The following is a 23,288-nucleotide window of genomic DNA, read 5'->3' on the forward strand; positions in this document are numbered from 1 at the left end:
TTTTCCCTCAATCATATAAATTAATTAAATAGTGATTAATGACAAATAAACTCAAACTATTTACTAACCAACTTCACTTCTAAAATATTTATTTGTATATATTTGTTTATTAAATGACGTAGTCGATAAGCCTACAACCTACTAATGAATTCATTAAATTAAATGTGCAAATAAATCTCGCATCTCACATCTCAAATAATATTTTCGTTGTCAGCGTTACAGTATTCGACATAAGTAAACATTACTTGCTAAATATTTGCTCAAATTCGGTAAATTTGTGTCGGGGAATCACTTTAGCTGGTCTTTCGAATATGTTTATGACACATCACAAGCTCAAAATAGTATTAATAATGAATTTTTAAAGGGTGTTGCATATATTTGTACCGTACTGAAACACACCAGAGGCTGCAAACCAAAAAACAGAAAACTTTCACATTCTCTGATTGATATAGTAAACAATTTTCTCTCTCATAATTTCCCGATAATTATTTACTTCCATAAAACTGTTAATTCAGCAGCTCTATTGTGTTTCAAATTAATAGCAAACAAAACTAGACCGAAAAGACACTTTTTTACAATTAAAAAAAGCTTCATAATTGCAATCACTAAAAAATTAAATTTCTTCTCCAAAAGATGCGTACTTTTAAGAGTTATGCTACCGCTCTGATCGTATTAATATCTGTTTAATTATTGGTCAATTATTTTATTTGACAATAATGGTCAAGAATTACTTAATATCAAGACCAACTTAACCGAAAAACTGTCTATCTAGGGAATCGGTACCCGTTCTGACAATGCAAATAAGCAAATCCAAGGGTTTCAATTTCGAGAACTAGTATAGTTATATAGATTCAAAGGGCCGGTCATCTGGTTTTAGTAGTGGCAATCGAATCTTTCTTCTCTCATCTATTTAGAATGAAAAGAAGATAGATATATGATTTAAAAAGGGTCCACCAGCAAATACATTGAATAATCTTGTAATAATTTCGAGCCAATAGAAGAAGTTTTCGATTTACTTCTTCACTTGTTACTAGTAGTTTTTGCCTAAAACGGTTAGTTAACTCCCCAAATCGATTGTAATATTTTTTTTTTTCGAACTAATTAATAGTTAGGTATAGAAAATTAATTTACATATAGCTTTCCAAACGGAACCTTGTAAGATTTCTATGGGTAAGTTTATACTTCAAGAGGTTCCTCTACAAATTGTGACTCTACATAACCTGAGCCGCCTCCAAATGGCTCCAGTATGGTCTTCAAAGGGACACTTGATGAAGAGATCATATCAGAGATCAAAATTGTCACAAATGTCTACCAAAGGACAAGAAAATTCAAATTTAATGAGGATTTTTTCTTATCATTCGAAAGAACATTCTTTGGTATTTATTTTACGTCTCGATGGTCCATCCACTGAGTCCAATTTTCGATGACTCGTTCGAACATTTTAACTTGTAACTGGCGAATGATACGTGTGTTGTTTTGCTCCAAGGCCTGAATCGAAGCGGAATTGTCGCATAGACTTTACATATCTCCACAGGAAAAGGTCTAACGGTGTGATATCACACGATCTTGGTGGCCCATCGACTGGCCAAAAACGTGAGATTATCTGCTCACAGAAGTGTTCTCTCAACAAATTCATTGAATGCTATATGTGGGATGTGGTGTCGTCTTGTTGAAACCAAATATCGCCAAGATCACGTACTTCAATTTCAGGCATCAAATAGTTGGTTATCACGGCGTTGCCATTGACGGTGGTGTTCTCATGTTTGACATCATGTTTAAAGAAATATGAACTCTCAGCTACGGCTGCTATAGTTCGAATATTATCCAATAATCAATTCTGGGTATATTCATTTGGCAGTTCAACACGCTGCTAGTTTTTTGGGTTTCAGATAAGCCAATCTGCTGGAATCGTGAAGGATCGTGCGATACAATTTTTTCGAGATGGGGGTGTACAGAACGCTGTAACTTGTGTTCTCCGCAATATTTTTAGCTAAAAAATTACATTTATACTGTCGAAATACATCTTAATAAATGATAATTAACTTAAAGCTCTATCTATTTACTGGTCGTAGAAAAATGATTCTAAACAAGTAAGCAAGGGCTAAGTTCGGGTGTAACCGAACATTTTATACTCTCGCAATTTATTTATTTAATTTTATTTATATTCTGTAATACACAATTTGACCCACATATTCGTCATATATATTGTATAAAGTCCATTGAAAGTTGGAAACCCTAATATTAGATTAGAAGCACCGAGGTCCTCATATTCGATATATGGGGACTTGACAACCTATGGTCCGATTTCGGCGATTTTTAGAATGGGGCTGCCACACTATAAACGTAGTATTTGTGCAAAGTTATGCATCGATATCTTCACTAGTGCTTAATTTATATATTGTAAAGTAAGCGATTCAGATTGTCTTCAAAGTTCTGGTATATGGGAAGTAGGCGTGGTTGTGAAGCGATTTGGCCTATTTTCACAACATATCATTGGGATGTAAGGAAACTATTACAAACCAAGTTTCATTGAAATCGGTCGAGTTGTTCCTGAGATATGGTTTTTGAGCCATAAGTGGGCGACGCCACGCCCATTTTCCATTTTGTAAAAAAAATCTGAGTGCAGCTTTCATCTGTCATTTCTTATGTGAAATTTAGTGTTTCTGACATTTTTCGTTAGTGAGTTAACGCACTTTTAGTAATTTCCAACCTAACTTTTGTATGGGAAGTGGGCGTGGTTATGATCCGATTTCTTTCATTTTTGGACTGAAAGTTTGGTTTCTATAGCTCTATTGGTTTGCGAGATATGTACAAAAAACTTAGTAGGGCGCGGGGCCACGCCCATTTCCCCAAAAAAATTACATCCAAATATGCCCCTTCATAGTGCGATCCTTCGTACCAAATTTTATTTCCATAGCTTTATTTATGGCTTAGTTATGGCACTTTATGTGTTTTCGGTTTTCGCCATTTTGTGGGCGTGGCAGTGGTCTCATTTTCGAAAGCAACCTTCCTATGGTGCCAAGAAATAAGTGCGCCAAGTTTCATCAAGATATCTTAATTTTTACTCAAGTTACAGCTTGCACAGACGGACGGACAGACATTCGGATTTGAACTCCACTCTTCACCCTGATCACTTTGGTATATATAACCCTATATCTAATTCGTTTAGTTTTGGATGTTACAAACAACCGTTATGTGAACAAAACTATAATACTCTCTTTAGCAACTTTTGTTGCGAGACTATAAAAATCCCCAAAAAAGAGGCTGTCACTTGAGATGACCCCCTTTTATTGATTTACCCAAACCATAGTGACAATTCGATAAAAGAAATTACAGGGTGGTAAATAGATATTTAACAGCAACAATAAGAACAAAATCCGGATAAAAATTTCGTGAAGAAATTTGAAGGTTTGAGCAAAGAGTTACAAGCTGTTATTGAAAATTCGCGGTAAATCCAAAATATGTTGTAAGTGTAATTTCAAAATATATATTCAGAAAAAAGGTGTATCATTTAAGAAGTAAGTGGTTATTCATAACCCCATTAATTTGTTTTGGCTTACTCTTTCCGCCAATTATGACTATCAGTGCGCACCTTTTCACACCGAATAATCCCCCTATAAATTCATACATACATAAATAATTATAAATCAATAAAGTCAATAAAAATTAAAAGACAAACATTATGTGTAAATATTCTTTCACCACCCTTCCCTTCTGCTTAGCTCCCTGCTAACTCCCCTTTAAGTCGTGTTTATGTTTATTTGCATTTCATTTAAGCCAAGTTTCAAGTTTCTAGATCAACATAAGGTAATTGGAAGTGATTCACAATAATGTCTAAGATGGTTTGTATAAATAGCTTTACCCATATTCTTCGCAATCATAATCGCTTTTCAGACGCTGTCCAAAGTGTGTCCATCGAACGACGTTTAGTTGTGTCTCAGCAGTGAAATGAAGTTTCTTTTGGCAATTTTTGTGTGTTTCGCACTTGTGCTGCAGCAAGTGTACACGTCGCCGATTATTGGAATTGGTGGAGTTGGTGTGGGAGTTGGCGTTGGCGTCGGTGTTGGTGTTCCAGTTGTGCGTTCTGTACCGATCTACTATGGCGCTCCGTACTATCATCGACACTATTCAGGCTACCCTTACGGATACTATGGTGGCTTCAATGGCTATCGCTCCTATCCACATTTTTGACGGTGACGGATCAATGATCAAAATGTTGGAAAATAACTCGTAGTGCTCGTAATTTATGGTTCATAGTTTATAAGTGGCATATAAGTATATTATAATTTGGAAAATTATTTTGTTGGAAAGCATTCAGTACCTTTAACGATGCTCATAGGAGTAAAGGTGTTGAATTGGTTCAGCGTTCAATTATACTTTTTAGAAATAAAGCTTCATTTTTAAAGATGAATATTTGGTTTAATTTTTTTTTAAGATGGGCCGATTCGAAACTATTTATACTAGTAGTAGTTATACTCTTGTCTAGGACTAACTTCAGTCATCAAAATCACTCGCCGTTTTCGGTCATTGTATCCGATGTGTGCTTGTGCCAAACGTTAAGTAGCGTGTTTCAAGCAGAAGTGGCGGCCATAAAGGTTACAGCGGATTCACAGCTGCGGAGTGCAGCTGCTTTCAGAGGGGTGACGATGCACTCTGATAGTAGGGCCGCAATATTAGCCTTAAGCTCAATGACTGTGAGCTCCAGGCTGGTAAAGAATTGCCAGTCCTCGCTATCGGTTGCATCGGAACACTTCGCAATCATACTAGTTTGGGTGCCTGGCCACAGCGGAATTGCAGGAAACTGCAAGACTGATGAGCTAGCTAGGCTAGGCACTTCGGTCTCACTTACAGTGGAATGGCAACAAATAGGAGCGCCGCTGTTCGCTTGCAACTTGCTTCTGGATGAATGGCTCTCAACTGAACTGATCAGGCGCTGGACAGTGACTAGCACCTGTTCTGACGCAAGATTATTCTGGCTCAAAGTAAATCGCAAGAGGTCAAGGGAACTCTTTGCCCTAAACAGTGTCAATCTTTCCCAAGTTATAGGTGTTCTAACTGGCGATTGTCCCATCGGGATTCACGCGGTCAAATTAAAAATTTTACCGGATGCAAGCTGCAAAAGCTGCCAAGCAGAAGGTGAGATAGAATCCACCCAACATTTCCTTTTGGAATGTCCCGGCTTTGTGAGATCTAGACAAAAAATCCTTGGATCTCACTTTTTTGGGCGCCCCGCGAATTAGCGGATACAGAAGTTAAAACCTCTGCAAATTTGTGATAGGCTCTAAGCGCTTTGTCGATTCATAAATAAGTAAGGGTGTTGAATTTTATGGCATCAGAAAGGACTGCTTTTGATAGTCTAAGTGGGTTTCCCTTTCTAAGGAAACATCCTTCGTACCTAACCAACGTTAAGTATACTCTTATTTCATATTTTCCGCAAATCTACGAAAAATCACCGCCAACGTACTTTGTTTATATCATTTGTTAGCGTTATCGACAGAACAGTCAATAAGCGATTACCCACGTACTACTGTCTGTACTGATGTATTTAGTTATCAACGCGCAACAACAACAAGCATTTAATACCAGTTTTCCTAAGCATATAAATTTCAAAATTTCTATAAAATGCTGCAATCACTTGATTCGCATACTATTAGCAAACAACCTAGCCAGAGTTGAGCACACAATTCGGGAATTTTCATACAATCTACAAACAGACTCGTATAAAATTAAGTGGGAAATGAAGTCGTTCGTCGCACTTGTGATCCTTCTGCTTGTCGCGTTCGTTGGAATGTCGATTTCGTTGCCATCAGTGTGGGTGGGCTACTACGCCATACCAGCACCACCGATACCTTATTACCATCACGGTCATCACCACCACCATCATCATCATCACGGCGGTTATGGCGGCTATTGGGGAGGTTATGGCGGATATCACTATTAAGTGCTACTAGTTAAGTATTATGTCAAGAATCTCATTTGTTATTTGTGAGATGGAAGGTTTTAATTACTGTCATTATTCTAATTTAGATGAAGAAAAATAAATATACTTGTATTTGAAAAATATGTTCTCAAAATATGTTAAGTGAATTCTTAGTTACCAAAATACCGCTCAATTGAACTCGCTTCATCTAGTAAAAATACGTCTGAAGTACCTAACAGTACAGTAGACAGCCAAGCAGCAATCAAGGCAGTAACCTCGTGTCGAATATCGGCCAAAAGTGTCTTGAGCAGCAGGGCAGCGGTGGACAGGGTCGCCAGGAATAGGCTACACATCCATTGGGTGCCAGGCCACGAGGGCAACGAAATCGTAGACGGGACTGCCAAGAGTGGTGTACAGCTGTCACCCGGAAACATAATCAACATCGGTAAACCCCTGGTCATTCTGTACGACGACATAGACAGGTGCATGGCAAGAAAATTCATATCTTGCTGGAAGGATCTACCGGGGTGTAAAACTGCAAAGGTTATGTGTAAAGCGGCAGATAAAAAATATACAAGGTTCCTACTGGAGCTCGATATGCTGTAGGACCATGGTTGGCATTCTTACCGGTCACAGTCTAGTAGCGGCACATGCTTATAAGATGGGGCTGTCAAATCGGGAGGAATGCAGAAAATGTCAAGAACGGGGCACCAAGGAAACAGTGGATCATCTCTTGTGCGTTTGTCCTGCGTTAGCGAGACAGCGTTTTAGGTACTTAGGGGCCCCACAATACGATAAGTTAGAGGAGATATCGTTAGTGAAGCCTCAAAAATTATTAAAATTCACGTCAGGCGCAGGCATCCTAAACGATGACTACTACTCAGGGAACATGTGAAGGCACTCCATTCTGGTATCGCAAAGGACCATAAATGGTCTATGTGTGGCCTGCAGGCCTACCAGACCAACCTAACTTAACCTAACCTTACAGCACAAACTATTGTGTCTGTTGAATAAGGTCTTATGGTTTTGTGTGTAAAATTCTACTTAGTTAGATGTAATATATAGTGCTGTCATCGAAGACATTTACATATAATCCGGTATTACTTTTTTGGAATTGACCGGTAAGACATATCCAATTAAGTGGGACAATGCCTTCTAAGGTGGCACCGAACCGATATTACGACAACTCAGTGCAAACTAAACTGTGGTAATTGACAGTAGTAGGGGACCTGGCAGTCGGACAAGGACTAGGACTATTCATCTTAAATAATGTTGAGGTTGACTGCAGTTACAAACTCAGCAAACATCTCATCTACAGTCTGCTTTGTCATAGAACTTTCGTTGCGGAGTTGGGTAGTACATGTGCACTTCAGACCGGGTTGCAGACTGCAGCCTCCCAATGAAGAAAGGGTGGCGTTAGGAATTTAATACTTCCTTGTCCTGTCCTGTTTACTTAGGTTTATAGGTAAGCCACTTCTGTGCGCTCAGCAGGTTACCACATTTAAGTATTCCTGGATCAACTCATAGACGGTGTTTAGGAGTTTTGGCCTTTACTTTAAGGACTACATCGTCAGCATAGGCTATCACTCGGCAGCCTTGATTTTCCAGTTCCTTCAGTAGGTCGTTCACCACTTGCGGTGTTCCCTATTTAAGTGGACAAAGTGAAATGTCCTAGATAAAAAGCTCTCGTGAAAGCCATACATTGAGGAGAAAGTGCAAAGAGCTTCGGTAGCTCTATAATGCTGCAGTGGAGCTATTGGGAAAAGATAAAGTCTCTCACCAAAAGTGGTTTTATGGCTTTATGAGACCATACTACATACATACATACAGTAGATTAGATTAGATTTTATTAGAGGATCGCACCTACGGTGTATTGTGCCCTCTCCTATTTATCACAGAATACCGTCCAGTCCTGTAGCTCTAAGAAAACTTAGCAACGCAGCAGGGCTGGTGGTCGCGATACTTTCCCTTTGGGGATATAGAGACCCCATTGCCTGCCTCCTTAATCCCGCAATCGCGTGACATTCCAGGAGTAGGTGCTCAGGTGTTTCCGCTTCCAAATCACAGAATCTGCACAGGACCGTAGAGCAGATCCCTCCCTAGTTTGTTCAGATGACACCTTGGTCTGCAGTGGTCAGTGTAAAATGCCACTGGTTGTCTCATTTTGTTTCTTGCAGCCAGTAGCGATACCTACTTTCTAATTCGCCTTCGAGTAGTACATTTCTCAGAGCTTGCGGACCAACGGCAATGAAGGGCTCTGGCCCCACCGGTCTGGTAGCCGCAGCCCTTCTAGCTAACTGGTCTGCGAGTTCGTCGCTTTGTATACCTCTGTCTCCCGGTACCCAGAACAGTGCTAGTTTGTTGTTGCTGCACACTCTATTGAGTTTTCCAATGCAGTCCAGGACCAACCCCGAGTTTATATCGAAGGATGGTAGTGCCTGGAGAGCCGCCTGGCTATCACTGCTCGGATGGATCGATAATCAGAGCGAAGGTGGGGGTGAATCTTCTGTCGGAAGCTCTCAATCAACCACCTTTAGACTACCAGACCACTGCAGTGTCTTCCAGGTAGAAGTATCTGCGTTCAAGGTAGCAGTATTCATACTGACCCATTGTGTGGCCTCCTTACAGACTAGAATCGACATTAGCCGACTCAAGAAATTTGTAATAGATTCCAAGCGCTAATTTACGACTAATTTATAGATATTTAAACCGAAGTGAACCATCTCAGTGGCCGCAACTGTACATTATATTTTATATTATTCTCTAACCATCACATAATCGCTATACACAAAAGCATGTGTGCAAAGAAGTGCAGTTGCACACTCTCACTTTCAGCAGAGAAAGTTTTAAGTCCACGAAGCTTTCGAAAGTTCTACAAAAAGCTCACAAAGTGCATGGACATCGAAATGCACGCTCCCACCAAAAATTTTCCAGAACAAAAACAACAACTGCATGCAGCCAACAGGTTGCAATTTGACCGTGAAAATGTAAGAGAAGAGAAACAAGTATGCAAGAATATGGTGAATACATGTATATATGTGGGAGCGTGTGCCGCCACATGCACTTACAAAGCTCTCAGCGAGAAGAAAATCGATCAAATCGTGCAAAACACATAAACAAAAGCCAAATGCAGCGACTGCGTGTCAGCCAAATTGCAATGTCAATGCCAATGGCGTGCAAAGCAGCGCTGCGGCGCCTTAAATTCACCACACTCATTGCAGCTGATTATCGCGTGTGAACAGTTCGTCCAAGTAGCGTTGGCATGTAAATGCTTTTTATGTAAGCTTTAAAAAATAGAAATGTGATAACTTTTGAAAATAAATGAATTTTAAACGAAAACGGAAGTGAAAAAATAGCCGGTTCATTGCTGTGTGTCCCACTGTATGCTGATGCGTATGAAGAACATTTGTCGCCGCCGCAAAGTATGCAACGCATTGTTATGAGAGCGCCTCGTGTGTGTCAAGGTCGCGTCAGCGTAGACGGTTTTCTCTTTCGATAATATTGTGTGTTCTTTTTCGTGCATTTCTTTTTGTGACGTAAAACGCTGCGGCGTTTGGCATTGAAAATCTATGTTTACGGATTCTTTGAATGTGCAGTTATACGCATTTTTTTGCATGCAAAATACGAAAATGCACAAAATAATACTAGTGTGTCAAACAAAATGAAAATAATAACAGAGAGTGAGCGCTTGGGTGTCCAAAATTTCATAATACTCGTACAGTGTGTGAGAAAAAATTCAGAACGATTTAATATATTTTGTAATGACGTAGTTAAATTTAATTTTCATTTCTAAAATTAATTAGAATTCTAATTTTAATTTTTTTTTTTAATGTTATTGTAATTGTAACTGTAGTTGTAGTTGTAATTGTAATTGTAATTGTAATTGTAATTGTAATTGTAATTGTAATTGTAATTGTAATTGCAATTGTAATTGTAATTGTAATTCCAATTGTAATTGTAATTGTAATTGTAATTGTAATTGTAATTGTAATTGTAATTGTACTTGTAGTTGTAGTTGTAATTGTAATTGGAATTGTGTGTGAGAAAAATAAAAAAAATTTATATATTTTGTATTTAATTTTAATTTTTAATTTTAATTAAAATTCTAATTTTTAATGTTTTTAATTATAATTGTATTTGTAATTGTAACTGTAATTGTAATTGTAATTGTAATTGTAATTGTAATTGTAATTGTAATTGTAATTGTAATTGTAATTGTAATTGTAGTTGTAATTGTACTTGTAGTTGTAGTTGTAATTGTAATTGGAATTGTGTGTGAGAAAAAAATAAAAAAAAAATTATATATTTTCTATTTAATTTTCATTTTTAGTTTTAATTAAAATTCTAATTTTTATTGTTTTTAATTTTAATTGTATTTGTAATTGTAATTGTAATTGTTATTGTAATTGTAGTTGTAATTGTATTTGTAATTGTAATTGTAATTGTAATTGTAGTTGTAATTGTACTTGTAGTTGTAGTTGTAATTGTAATTGTAATTGTGTGTGAGAAAAAAATTAAAAAAAAATTTATATATTTTGTATTTAGTTTTCATTTTTGATTTTAATTAAAATTCTAATTTTTATTGTTTTTAATTATAATTGTATTTGTAATTGTAATTGTAATTGTAATTGCAGTTGTAATTGTAATTGTAATTGTAGTTGTAATTGTACTTGTAGTTGTAATTGTAATTGGAATCGTTTGTGAGAAAAAAATAAAAAAAATTTATATATTTTGTATTTAATTTTCATTTTTAATTTCAATTATAATTCTAATTTTTTTTTTTTTTTATTATAATTGTAATTGTAACTGTAGTTGTAGTTGCAATTGTAATTGTAATTGTAATTTTAATTCTAATTGTAATTGTAATTTAATTGTAATTCTAATTTTAATTGTAATTCTAATTGTAATGGTAATGGTAATGGTAATTGTAATTCTAATTGTAATTGTAATTGAAATTCTAATACTAATTTTAATTTTTCAATTTATATTTATATGCAAATATACGCATATTCGTATCGTAACGGTAAAGTACTGCTAAAGAAATAAAAAAAAAGAATTGTGTAAAGAGTTTCTTGACGCTAACAGAATTGAATGATACTTGTTTTTTGTTGTTCTTGGTTTGTTTTTGCATTTCTTTTCTTATCAATGAGAGACCAGAACGATGACAATAAATATAGCTCTCAAAAACGAGCATCTCAACTTTCTTTTTTACTTTCTTTTTGAACACACTGTAGTCTTCGTAAACACACAAAATCCAAAATCAAAACTTGTCATTAACACAAATTAATTTTATTATTTTTTTTGCGTGCGTCGCTCATTTTCTTTTCAAAAATTGTCGCATGTTTTTCTCACTGTGTTTGTTTCGCTTCGTTTTTTGAACGTTTTCTGTTTATTTGCGTGAAATTTTGTATACGAAATTTACACAGTGAGATCGCAAAGCAAATCGCTTTTCGCTAATCGTACTTGAACTAATATAAAAAAAATTGTTGTCCGTGTGCCAAAATAATATTTATTAGAATAAAAATAGTCTCTTCGAAGAATAAATAGATTTTGCAAAAAATGTAAATACAAACGAAGAAAAAAACTCAATTTTTTTTTAACGAAATTTCAATTTTCAAAATTTATTGTGTTTATTGGAACCTTTTCGAAGAGAGTGCAACGTGAGATTGTGTATATTCACTGAGTTGTCGCATTTTAGATTTCGTGTAACTTTCATGTTCGATTAGCATGCACATCGGTGCGCAGGTGAAGGCATCATTCCCTGTTTTAGTGCCACAGTGTTGCAAAAACCACCGAATCGACAGCGCCGCATCAGTCTGTTTAGTACTTTGGATCGCTTTGCCGCGCTCGCGTTTCGATAAGACGTCAACAGATACTGTTTCGGCTGCGTTTTTTAGAAAATTTTTTGTTGATCTTCGTCTTCTTGTAGTATCGGTAGTACACACGAAGGCTCAGCTGTGATATAATTTAACAAATTTGAAGAAAGTGTAGTTTTTTAGTGCAAAAATTAAAATAATACTAATCCAGTGCTATAATAAAAATTGTGTAATAAATAGCCATAAATAGTATATATCGTGATATTGAGCGCTCTATATAGCATAATAGTGTATAGTAAACGTCACCAAAGTGACGGCACTTATCGTTTCTTTTTTTTGCTCACACTCGTCGCCCTTCCGTGGCCTTACAACAACGAAAATTGCTCAAGAAAAGACGCGTCTACCCTTTCCCATACCACGGTACACCACCATGAACAAGACGACTCTACACTGGAGTTATCTCAACTTCAAAGATGTGCCTATGGATCTCTACCTCTATGAGGACCTCGAAGAGGTAAACGATTTTTTGCTTCATAAAACCACTTTAGACATAAACAATTCATTGTATTAAAGGTGTACTTGAAGGAGAACTTCATCACCACAATTCCCAAATGGCTGCTGAATGTAACAACTCTCAAGTTCATACACTTGGCTGGTAATAATTTGAGCGCTATACCCGAGGAGATGTATCTGCTGGAAAATCTGGAATTTCTCGATGTCTCAAATAATCAAATACGCGAACTTCCGAAAACTGTTGGACTGATGGACCGTTTGCAACGTTTGAATGTGAGTGGCAACGAGCTGACAGAGTTGCCCGCCGGTGAGTTCAATCTCTTAGATGCAGTAGTATCGACTAATTATTTGAATAGACTTTCGTTATTTACTGTTATATAAAATATGTGAAATAGGATATAAAGCTCGGCCAAGCTTTTAGTAAAAGTCTCAATGATATAAAGCCGCTAAAGGTCTTATTGATTCGACGAAGTGTGTGACCTCTTTCGTAAATACAACGGGTAATCCAAGTAGAGTTACTTTTTTCAATAGCCGTTTTTTGACAGATCACGCGAGAGTCATGTCATTTTTGTTCAGTATTGTTTGGCATTTCATCATGGAAAGACTTACGCCTGAACAACGTTTACAAATTGTTCAACTTTATTACGAAATTTCACGTTCTGTAAAGAATATGTTCCGCGCTTCGCTCAACTTATGGTGAACATAATCGGCCTACTGAGCGTACTATTCGCAAAACCATCACCCATCTTGAGACCCAGTATTATTGGATAATATTCGACCGAATAGACCAAATCCAGCAAGGAGGGAAGAAAATATTGCAGCCGTAGTTGGAGGATGGGATCATGTGTAGAAGTTCAATCAAGTGAGGAAAGTTTTTGATTGTCATTCACTTGGGAGTGGCCAGAAACGATTCTTCTCCACATGGTTCAAGCAGCTCACGACTTCCGGTTTTAGACCAAGTATCCTCTGGGTAGCCAACAGACATCCGTTTGAAGGCGAGCTAAAGTGAGAAGGCGAAGCCCGCTTATGCGGTTGTGCGTAGGGTTTGGGACCCACCACATAAAAACACCCCCCAATGAAAAATCTACGAAAGCCTCGGATGAGACACCCCCCTTTTGATGACGACCCCTGCAAACGTTTTAAGGACAATGATATAAGGGCATGCACCTGGAATGTCCGGACCCTTAATTGGGAAGGTGCCACTGCCCAGCTGGTTGATGTCCTCATACGACTCAAGGCTGACATCACCGCCATCCAAGAAGTGCGATGGACGGGACAAGGACAGAAGAAGGTGGGTCCTTGTGACATCTACTTCAGCGGCCATATAAAGGAGCGCAAATTTGGTGTTGGATTTGTGGTGGGAGAGAGACTCCGTCGCAGAGTCCTGGCATTCACCCCGGTGGATGAACGTCTAGCCACAATCCGCATCAAAGCGAGGTTCTTCAACATATCGCTGATTTGCGCCCACGCCCCAACGGAAGAGAAGGACGATGTGACCAAAGATGCTTTCTATGAGCGCCTAGAACGTACCTATGAGCGTTGCCCCCGCCACGATGTAAAAGTCGTGCTTGGCGATTTTAACGCCAGGGTGGGTAAAGAAGGTGTCTTTGGCACAACAGTCGGAAAATTCAGCCTCCATGACGAAACATCGCCAAACGGCCTGAGGCTGATCGACTTCGCTGGGGCCCGAAATATGGTCGTCTGTAGTACCAGATTCCAGCATAAGAAAATACATCAAGCTACTTGGCTGTCTCCTGATCGAAACACGCGGAACCAAATCGATCACGTTGTGATAGACGGAAGACATGTCTCCTGTGTTTTAGATGTGCGTACGCTCCGAGGACCAAATATAGACTCGGACCATTATCTGGTCGCAGCGAAGATACGCAACGGCAACGACAAAAAACAAGCTGGTACGATGAGGAGTGCCGTCTCGCAGCGGAGAGAAAACAGACTGCTTACCTCGCAACGTTGCAAACGACCACAACACGTGCGGGATGGGATAGATACCGAGAGCTGAAGAGGGAAGCGAGACGCATCTGCAGACAAAAAAAGAAAGAGGCCGAAATGCGTGAGTACGAAGAGCTTGAGAAGCTGGCAGACAGAGGTAATGCTCGAAAATTTTATGAAAAAATGAAGCGACTTAACGAAGGTTTCAAGACCGGAGCATCCTCATGTAGAGACCAAGGTGGTAATCTGGTAACCGATGTCCAGGGCATACTGGGATTATGGAGGGAACACTTCTCCGACCTGCTGAATGGCAGTGAGAGTACAACACCAGGAGATGGCGAACCCGATCCCCCAATCGATGACGATGGAACAGATGTTCCATTACCCGACCATGAAGAAATTCGAATAGCAATTACCCGCTTGAAGAACAACAAAGCAGCGGGGGCCGATAGATTACCGGCAGAACTATTCAAATACGGCGGCGAAGAACTGATAAGGTGCATGCATCAGCTTCTTTGCAGAATATGGTCGGAAGAAAGCATGCCTGACGATTGGAAAGTCAGTGTGCTCTGCCCAATCCATAAAAAGGGAGATCCCACAATCTGCGCCAATTACCGTGGGATGAGCCTCCTAAATATCGCATACAAGGTTCTATCGAGCGTACTGTGTGAAAGACTAAAGCCTACCGTCAACAAACTGATTGGACCTTATCAGTGTGGCTTTAGACCGGGAAAATCGACAACTGACCAGATATTCACCATGCGCCAAATTTTGGAGAAGACCCGTGAAAAGAGGATCGACACACACCACCTTTTTGTCGAATTTAAAGCTGCTTTCGACAGCACGAAAAGGAGCTGCCTTTACGCCGCGATGTCTGAATTTGGTATCCCCGCAAAACTAATGCGGCTGTGTAAATTGACGCTGAGCAACACCAAAAGCTCCGTCATGATTGGAAAGGACCTCTCCGAGCCGTTCGATACCAAACGAGGTTTCAGACAAGGTGACTCACTATCGTGCGACTTCTTTAACCTGATGCTGGAAAAAATTATAAGAGCTGCAGAACTAAACCGAGAAGGTACAATCTTCTACAAGAGTGTACAGCTCCTGGCGTACGCCGATGATATTGATAACATCGGAAGCAACAACCGCGCCGTTTGTTCTGCTTTTTCCCGCATGGATAAGGAGGCGAAGCGAATGGGTCTGGAGGTGAATGAGGACAAGACGAAATATCTCCTGTCATCAAGCAAACAGTCGGCGCATTCGCGTCTTGGCTCCCACGTCACTGTTGACAGTCATAACTTCGAGGTCGTAGATAATTTCGTATACCTGGGAACCAGCATCAACAACATGAACAATGTCAGCCTCGAAATCCAGCGCAGAATAACTCTTGCCAACAGGTGCTACTTTGGACTGAGTAGACAATTGAACAGTAAAGTCCTCTCTCGACGAACCAAAATTAAGCTCTACAAGTCGCTTATCATTCCCGTCCTGCTCTACGGTGCAGAAGCTTGGACGATGTCAACATCAGATGAGACGACACTAGGAGTTTTCGAGAGGAAAATTTTGCGCAAGATTTATGGTCCTCAGAACATTGGCAACGGCGAATACCGCAGACGATGGAACGATGAGCTGTACGAGTTATACGACGACATTGACATAGTTCAGCGAATAAAAAGACAGCGGCTATGCTGGCTAGGTCATGTTGTCCGAATGGACGAAAACACTCTAGCACTGAAAGTGTTCGATGCAGTACCCGCCGGAGGAAGCCGAGGAAGGGGAAGGCCTCCACTCCGTTGGAGGGACCAGGTGGAGAGCGACCTGGTTAAGCTTGGGATCTCCAACTGGCGCCGAACTGCGAAGGAGAGAGAGAGGTGGCGCACTATCGTCGATTCGGCTATAACCGGCTAAATGGTTGCAACGCCAATCACATACATACAGTTGAGAATCTACACGATGGCCGTGTAGAGTCGATTCGACGCCGTTAGCAACTCGTCCCGGCGTAAGGAACGACTAGCTGCATCTTACGTCGAGATCTTGAATTGAAAGCGTACAAAAACACCTTGAGCGAGAGCTGAAGCCCCTCGACCTTCTCAAACGATATCGCTTTGCTCTAGGGGATCTTGAAAAGTTCCAAGAAGTTCCTACGTTTTCGAGCCAAACTACTATGTTCCGCGATGAGGCCCATTTCCGGCTAAATCGCCGCATTTGGCAACGTGAAGAGATTCAAGAGCTGCCATTTGATCCAGAAAAATCAACGGTTTGGTGTGGTTTGTGGGCCGGTATAATCATCACTCCATATTTCTTCCAAACAGATGCCAGTGAGAACTTAGCCGTCAATGGCGACCGTTCTCTTGCCATGATAACCGACTATTTGATGTCTGAAATTGAAGCTTGTGATCTCGGCAACATTCGGTTTCAACAAGACGTGTTTTTTTTTAGATCCAGAGGGCTTACTTATATGACTATAACTGTTTCTAATAAGAATTTATCAATGCTTTCAAGTCAGTATACTTTGGAATTTGTGGATGATCAAATATGAATTTGTAATAAAAAGTTCAAAAATATAAAAAGACATTCGATAAAAATACAAAACAAAATTCTTATTTGGAACTTTTCTTTAAATTTTCTTATAAAAAGTCAAATCTCACAAATCTACTGTCATTTCACTGCAAACTCCTCGAAATCCGCAATGTCCACGTATTTTAATTATCTTTCTCGGTGCTTAATTGATGAACTACGTCGTATAGCTTCAGATCTTATGAAACCGGGCCATGGCATAGTCGTCACCGACGAATCTCCATCACAGTTGGATCGTTTAATGGAATTATTTGGTATGAATTCCTCAAAAGATATGCGCATACAGTACCGTAGCCTATTATTCTCCGTTAAGGGAGAATTCGACGAGTACGTGTCTGGTGTGGCTGTGCACCCGGAGGTATTGGATCAAACCACAGCCAACGGTTGTGCACTACACTGTCAGTTGCGGCGTAAGAATGTACTGGTTGGTGTCACGGTGGATAGAGGGCTTGTGCCGTTACTATGTACCTATGGAGAGTACACCACGCAGGGACTAGATGGTTTGGCTGACCGGTGTGCCGAATATAAGGATTGCGGTTGTGATTTCACCATGTGGCGCGCACAGTTCAATATTGGCGAGTATTCGCCTTCCTACCAGGCCATAATGGATAATGCAAGTAACTTGGCCAAATTCGCCGCCATCTCACAATCGAAACGCATGCTGCCGATCTTAGAAGTGGATGTAGTGCCCTCGGATGACAATGATATGGAACGTGCCGAAAAAGTCGCGGAGACAATTTTAATATTTATTTATAAGTCACTTTGCGATCATCATGTCAATCTTGAGGGCACTTTACTAAAATTCCCAGCATTAAATCCGGGTCCAAAGTGCGCCAAACGATACTCGCCGGGTCAGATTTCAAAAGCAACATTACGCTTACTGAGACACGTCGTGCCTGCTTCGGTCAGTGGTGAGTTTATTCAACTTTCTTTAAAAAACAAACATATTTCGTTGTTGCAACTAAATATTATCGATTTGAAGGTATAATTTTGCATGTTGATGGCAAGACGGAAGATAAGAGTCTGTGTCTGCTAAACACCATAGTAAGTGACCCATCGCCGAAACCGTGGCCCATAATATACAGCTTCGATGGCATATTACAGTCATCAATTATGATGGCTTGGGGAGGTCAAACCAAGAACACGCAGAAGGCACAGCAAGAGTTTCTAAAAATGCTGGAAGCATTCTCCAAGGCTGCCCAAGGCGCTTATGTACCCGGTTCGATGAAATCTCTAGCCGATCAGTGTTACTGTAAAAAAGTTTTTAAAGCTTTGAAAACGAAACCTGATCCGCTACCAGATGATTGTGTTAGATATGATGAAATATGTCGACCCCCCAATCTAACGCCGAACGATATGATGCCAGTACCTGTTGCAACTGGAGAGTCAGCCGTAGTTGTCACAATCGCAGCAATTAAAACGGATGAAACCGTATTGGCGCTAGGAGCTATAACTGAGATAGACGAGGCCGCTCCCGCACCTGAAGGAAAGGAAGACCCTCCAACTGAGCCAACAGAGAAACCACCATCAGTTAGTCAGTAGAACTACAGTACAAAATGATATACTTTACAAAAGTTATGGATAAGGGAAATATAACCATTTCGTCGAAATTCCACTATTGGAACAAGGACCACCAGCCTATTTATCAATACATAAATGAAATTAATTTAGAAAATTTTAGTCTCACCGTCCCACAAACTATGGGAATGGAATATGTTGGAATGAAGTTATATTAGGTAATGAAATCAAATAAAAAATGTGACAAATCTGGAAATCTGTTTTAATTTAATTCCATAACACTAAAATAAGAGAAAAGGTTTTCACGGCAAAAGTCGAGTAGTTCTTTTTTTAAGCGAAACCTTTTGTCTCGGCAGAGATGCATAAAACCATATTGATATTTTTCATTTTATTTATTTAAACTGGCCAGATAGAACCACCACAATTCTGTTTACAATTTTGATTCCACATGGATAGCTAAAACTCCATCGTCCTCATTTTGACGAATCGAAATATGGGCACGTCCATCGGAGCCCACCACAACTGATTTTCCTGTACATGATGAACCAGACTTTTCTCCGGAGATGATGTCACAGTAGGTGCCGGCCGGTAGGCAGGTCTGCAAGGAGGTGTTCAAATCGTAGTTATCATTGTTGAACGCTATGAAGGCCTTATTGCCACGACAGAAGGCGATTTGACTGCTGCCATTGTCCCACCAGTTCTGCAAATTTGTACCGGAGGCGATGTTTCTGAAGCCAGCCATGTTGGCAATTTGCCGCCAACGATGTTCACAAACCCAACCACCACTGCAGGAATTATCAGCGTTGATACGAGGACTAGCAATGTTGTTACCATCGGTTGTTGGTGGACCTTGATCGGAGTTGTCGAAAGCAAACGAAGACATGACACGAGGAATACCGAATGGATGAGCCAACATGAAGGCATTGGCCATTTTGTATTGTTTGCCATTTTTGTAGGTGAGAATATCACCACCTCCGGCACCATGTCCACGTTGATTATCGTGATTGTCCACAAACACAAATGCACTGGTCGAGGAGAGGAAACCCCATTCCGGACCCCAATTGGTTAGCCAGCGTAGTTGATCGTGACCTCTGAAGGATCTACCAATTGCAGCGGAATGACGGAATTCGGTTACCACACCCAAGTCAGTGTATTCGTATTTGGATATTGCTTCGCCACCCAAATCTATGACCTCTTGGTAAATAAATGGACGAGAACCACCAGCGAAACCGTGTTCCGTATTCAAGTTATTCAAACGGTTATAGATGTTCTGAAATTATTCTGTTTTAGACCAACTGTATACCATTTCAGGTTTTCATGTTCTAATTACCTTTAAATCGGATGGCCACATGTGTTTGGCGGCATCAACTCGGAAACCAGCAACACCCAAATTGATCAGTTTGTTGAGGAAATCAAGAATCCGATCTTGCACCCACGATTTACTTTGATCAAGATCTTTCAAACCAACCAACTCGCAGTTACGGACTTGATTAGCATCGTTGTAGTTGTTGATGGCACAGGTGGCATGGAAATCAGTGCTGGAGAAGGGAACCGCGGGATAACTCTTGCTACCGGGATTAGCTGTTGAGCCTGCAGTTCCACGGACGTTGGAATGATCAGCGGCCATATGGTTGAAAACCACATCCACATAGATACGAACTCCGGCGTTGTTACAACGTCTCACCATATTAGCAAACTGTTGCTCGTTACCCGAACGAGTAGTCAACAGGTAGGAGATCGGTTGGTAACGTTCCCACCACGGACGATTGCCCACTACAACATTCTCGTTTACAGGAGAAACCTGAAAAGAGTTAGTAGTAGGATTTGAGGCATTCTAACAAACAAAAGAATTATTATATTTCTTCAACTTACTTGAATACCTCCATATCCTTTGGGTCCAAGGAAATTCTCACACTCGGCAGCTATATCGTCCCACTTCCACTCAAAGAGATGCACCATTGTCGTACGTCCCGATGCATAATTAGGATTGAATTGAGCGTAAGCTTGTTGGCTCGAGCCGAAGAGGATCAAAAGAACACAGAAACTGATTTTGGTCAGCAACATTATATGGCCTTTCTTTTATTGAACTACAATTGATGAGCTTCCTTTAGATTCGGAAATTCAAAACTGAATGAAATACCTCAGAATTCTACCGCTTTTATATCAAATTCACGCTTACCAAAACAAGAGCAATTCTCTGTGAATGAGTCCCATACTCAAGGAGGTATATAAATAGCTCAGTTACTGCGGGTGGCGTAAATAGAGGTACTTCGATCAAGAATGTTGATAATGCAGCGAAAAGAATGTATGAATGATTTGTGATGTTTTTACTAATTTTGTACTCTTATCATTTATTTTGGGACCAAATCAGAATGACTTTCATTTTAGTTATCAGCGATTCGTTGGTGGTCTAACCACTTAAGAGGCGATGATTTATTTCGTAATACGTATAATCGATTTTTAATACAAGATTTAGATAAGATTAAGCGATTTTAGGAATGTTATACCTATACACAGCACGTGTTCCTTTCATGATTAATAAGCGTAGTAATATTGAGGTATTTTATGAAATTATTGTGAAATATTTCTTTGAACTATTAAACTCAGAAGTTTACACTAAAATCCCTTTTCGGATAGTATCGTGGCGAGAACTAATATTCTCACTTAACAACATTAGATATTAATTAATTACAATATTATTTTTCTTTCATATTATTTTCTTTTCATATTTCAGAAATTGGTGCATTGAAACAGCTCGAAGAGCTCAACATATCCAAGAATCACATTCAACGACTGCCTATACAGTTAAGCGAGTGCCAGCGCTTAAACGTGCTTAACCTCAGTGACAATGCCAACATCTGGCATATACCAGAGCGAATCTCTAACTTACCATCACTACAATCACTCTCAGCGGATCGTACGTAACTATCTTTTATCATTCATTCACTCATTTGACTTTCTAACAAGCTTAATTTCGCTATATTTTCTGCTAAATTTTCGCTAGGTTGCGCACTCTTTTACCTGCCTGTGGCACTTTCTAAGTTCATAAATCACGTACGCATATTTCACAATACATCCATAACGCACGTGCCCATGATCTATGAGAAGGCCTTCCAAACTTTCTATGACAATCGCTCGAAAGCAACACCCCTGTAAGTCCGCGTAGCTTTAAGAATGACTTATTTACAAATATATACATAATATAATTCTATATATAATTCTATAATTCTAGGGCTGTGTCTCATCAGAGTTTCTTCTGGGTGTTAGAAAAGGAGACTAATACCAGACTACTACTGCCTTTCGGAACGCGTCGCATATTTTGTGTACCCTCGTTAGACAACCAAGTCACACTGTACGACGACTGTCTAAGAGCGGTGCAATATCTCAGTCGCTACATGCCACTATGGGAGAATGTGGCGCTCAAGCAAATGTTACCGGAAAAGTTCATCTACGATCACATCGTGAATGGTCCAACCGCCCGCTGTACACTATTACATTGCTCGAATCCGTTGTACACGACTTACTATTTCATGGCTGTCAAACGGTATGTAAATGTTTGCTCACCATTTTCTTATATTCTCACTCCTTCACTTCACTCTTTGCATAGGCGTGGCAGCTCGTCGAAACAAATTTTCACCTGTTACTTTTGTTCGAATCACTGTGCGAATTTATGGCTGATGAGCAATGGCAAGAAATACTATCAGCTGGAGTGGGAGGTGTGTGAGGACTAATGTGTTCGCAGTGAAACTGCTGTAAACCTGTAAATACATATGTACATATAATGGTCAAAGAATTATGTAATTTAAACTGTAAACTCCTAGGAAAATAAATTTAAGTATACGCAATGTATTTGTAGAAAAAATCTTAATAATTACAAATTTAAAAGGTGTAATTTTATGGCGAGGATTGTAAAATCCTTGCCAGTAGTTCCCATAAAATTGGACTGTCCAGATGTTCAAAATTTCAGTGATTTCACCTATGCTTGTGAACGACGGCCCTTTAAGGTTTTCTTTATTCTTTGAATTAGGGAAAAGTCAGAACAGAGAACAAACTCTACAATTCCCGTCCTACTTTATGGTGGAAAAGCGTGGACGATGTCTACCTCCGATGAGACGGCGCTATGAGTTTTCGAAAGAAAGGTTAGCAGGATAATTGAATCGACACGAACTGTGCACGAGACTATCTAGATGATTTTGGTTTAACACTGAGTTGGGGGTTCAAGTATTCCGACCCCGGTATATGTAGGACACAAATTGCAGAAATAGCTGAAGGGTTAATGCTGTGAATGTCTCCGGCCCGTCCCGTAAGTTGAAACTACTCTCTCTCTATATATGTATGTTCGGCTCTGAACGTACGGCTTCATAAGGGACTGAAATGAGATATGCCCGGTGGATCAAGAACTTCGAAAATCAACACAAATTCCGATAGAAAGAATTGTGACAGCAGCTCAGTAGCTGAAATCGGAATCTGAGTGGTATCTAATAGAATATGACAACAGAGTACTGTGCGGCGGTGACGCCGAAAGTGCGGGATCAGCTAAGTCCCAGCACTCGATTAAGCGGCAGAGATAGCATGAAGGAGTAACTTCTTTGGTAAAATCCCTGAAGAATGAAAACGTCTTGATGTAGCCATTTCCACAACCTTCATGACGATGGTCAAGAGAAACCATCTATGAATTTCAAATCAGGAGAGTTTCCCCACTTTTGTGATTACTGATAGGTGTAAGTCCTTCATCTTACGTTAGTGTCCGGTTCATGCAGCTGGTTGGTTTTCGCAAACTTGTTAGATTGCCTCATGCTCCAGAGGTTTGGAGAGAGGAAAGAGTGGAGCTTCCATTAGCATCTGTGGGGCGTTGCGAACTACATTGGCAACGGAACTCGAAATAAGGAAAAACAGTAAAGCCTGCGTTAAATATTTATGAAGAAAGAAGGTCTTTAAAAATTTAGTTTAAACATATTTATTCAATATTACAATACTGGTATCAAATGAAAGGC

General features: G+C 39.7%; 2 protein-coding genes across 5 annotated transcripts; one reads left to right on the forward strand and one right to left on the reverse strand.

Moving 5' to 3' along the window:
- Positions 1–11,172: 11,172 nt before the first annotated feature.
- On the forward strand, positions 11,173–22,143 carry LOC105210984 (leucine-rich repeat protein soc-2). Of its 4 annotated transcripts, none has more exons than XR_008471789.1 (6): positions 11,173–12,250; positions 12,310–12,556; positions 16,947–17,687; positions 17,759–18,512; positions 18,704–20,023; positions 21,029–21,146. XR_008471789.1 is itself a non-coding variant. In XM_011182206.3 (6 exons), the coding sequence occupies exons 1-6, from the start codon at positions 12,167–12,169 to the stop codon at positions 22,023–22,025; spliced, it is 1,098 nt and encodes a 365-aa protein (XP_011180508.2). In that variant the 5' UTR covers positions 11,202–12,166; the 3' UTR covers positions 22,026–22,143. The 4 variants fall into 4 exon arrangements, 1 of the variants encoding a protein (XP_011180508.2); XR_008471791.1 differs by having other exon boundaries at positions 18,708–20,023; XM_011182206.3 differs by lacking the exons at positions 16,947–17,687; positions 17,759–18,512; positions 18,704–20,023 and adding exons at positions 21,299–21,446; positions 21,527–21,838; positions 21,902–22,143 and having other exon boundaries at positions 11,202–12,250; positions 21,029–21,211.
- Positions 18,668–20,416, reverse strand: LOC128922599 (alpha-amylase 2-like). The gene is made up of 3 exons (XM_054233673.1): positions 20,167–20,416; positions 19,625–20,095; positions 18,668–19,564 (listed from the first exon to the last, which is right to left on the reverse strand). Exons 1-3 carry the CDS (start codon positions 20,356–20,358, stop codon positions 18,725–18,727), a joined length of 1,503 nt encoding a protein of 500 aa, XP_054089648.1. The 5' UTR covers positions 20,359–20,416; the 3' UTR covers positions 18,668–18,724.
- Positions 22,144–23,288: the final 1,145 nt, after the last annotated feature.

Source organism: Zeugodacus cucurbitae, chromosome 6, assembly GCF_028554725.1.
Source record: "Zeugodacus cucurbitae isolate PBARC_wt_2022May chromosome 6, idZeuCucr1.2, whole genome shotgun sequence".
Lineage (NCBI taxonomy): Eukaryota > Metazoa > Arthropoda > Insecta > Diptera > Tephritidae > Zeugodacus > Zeugodacus cucurbitae.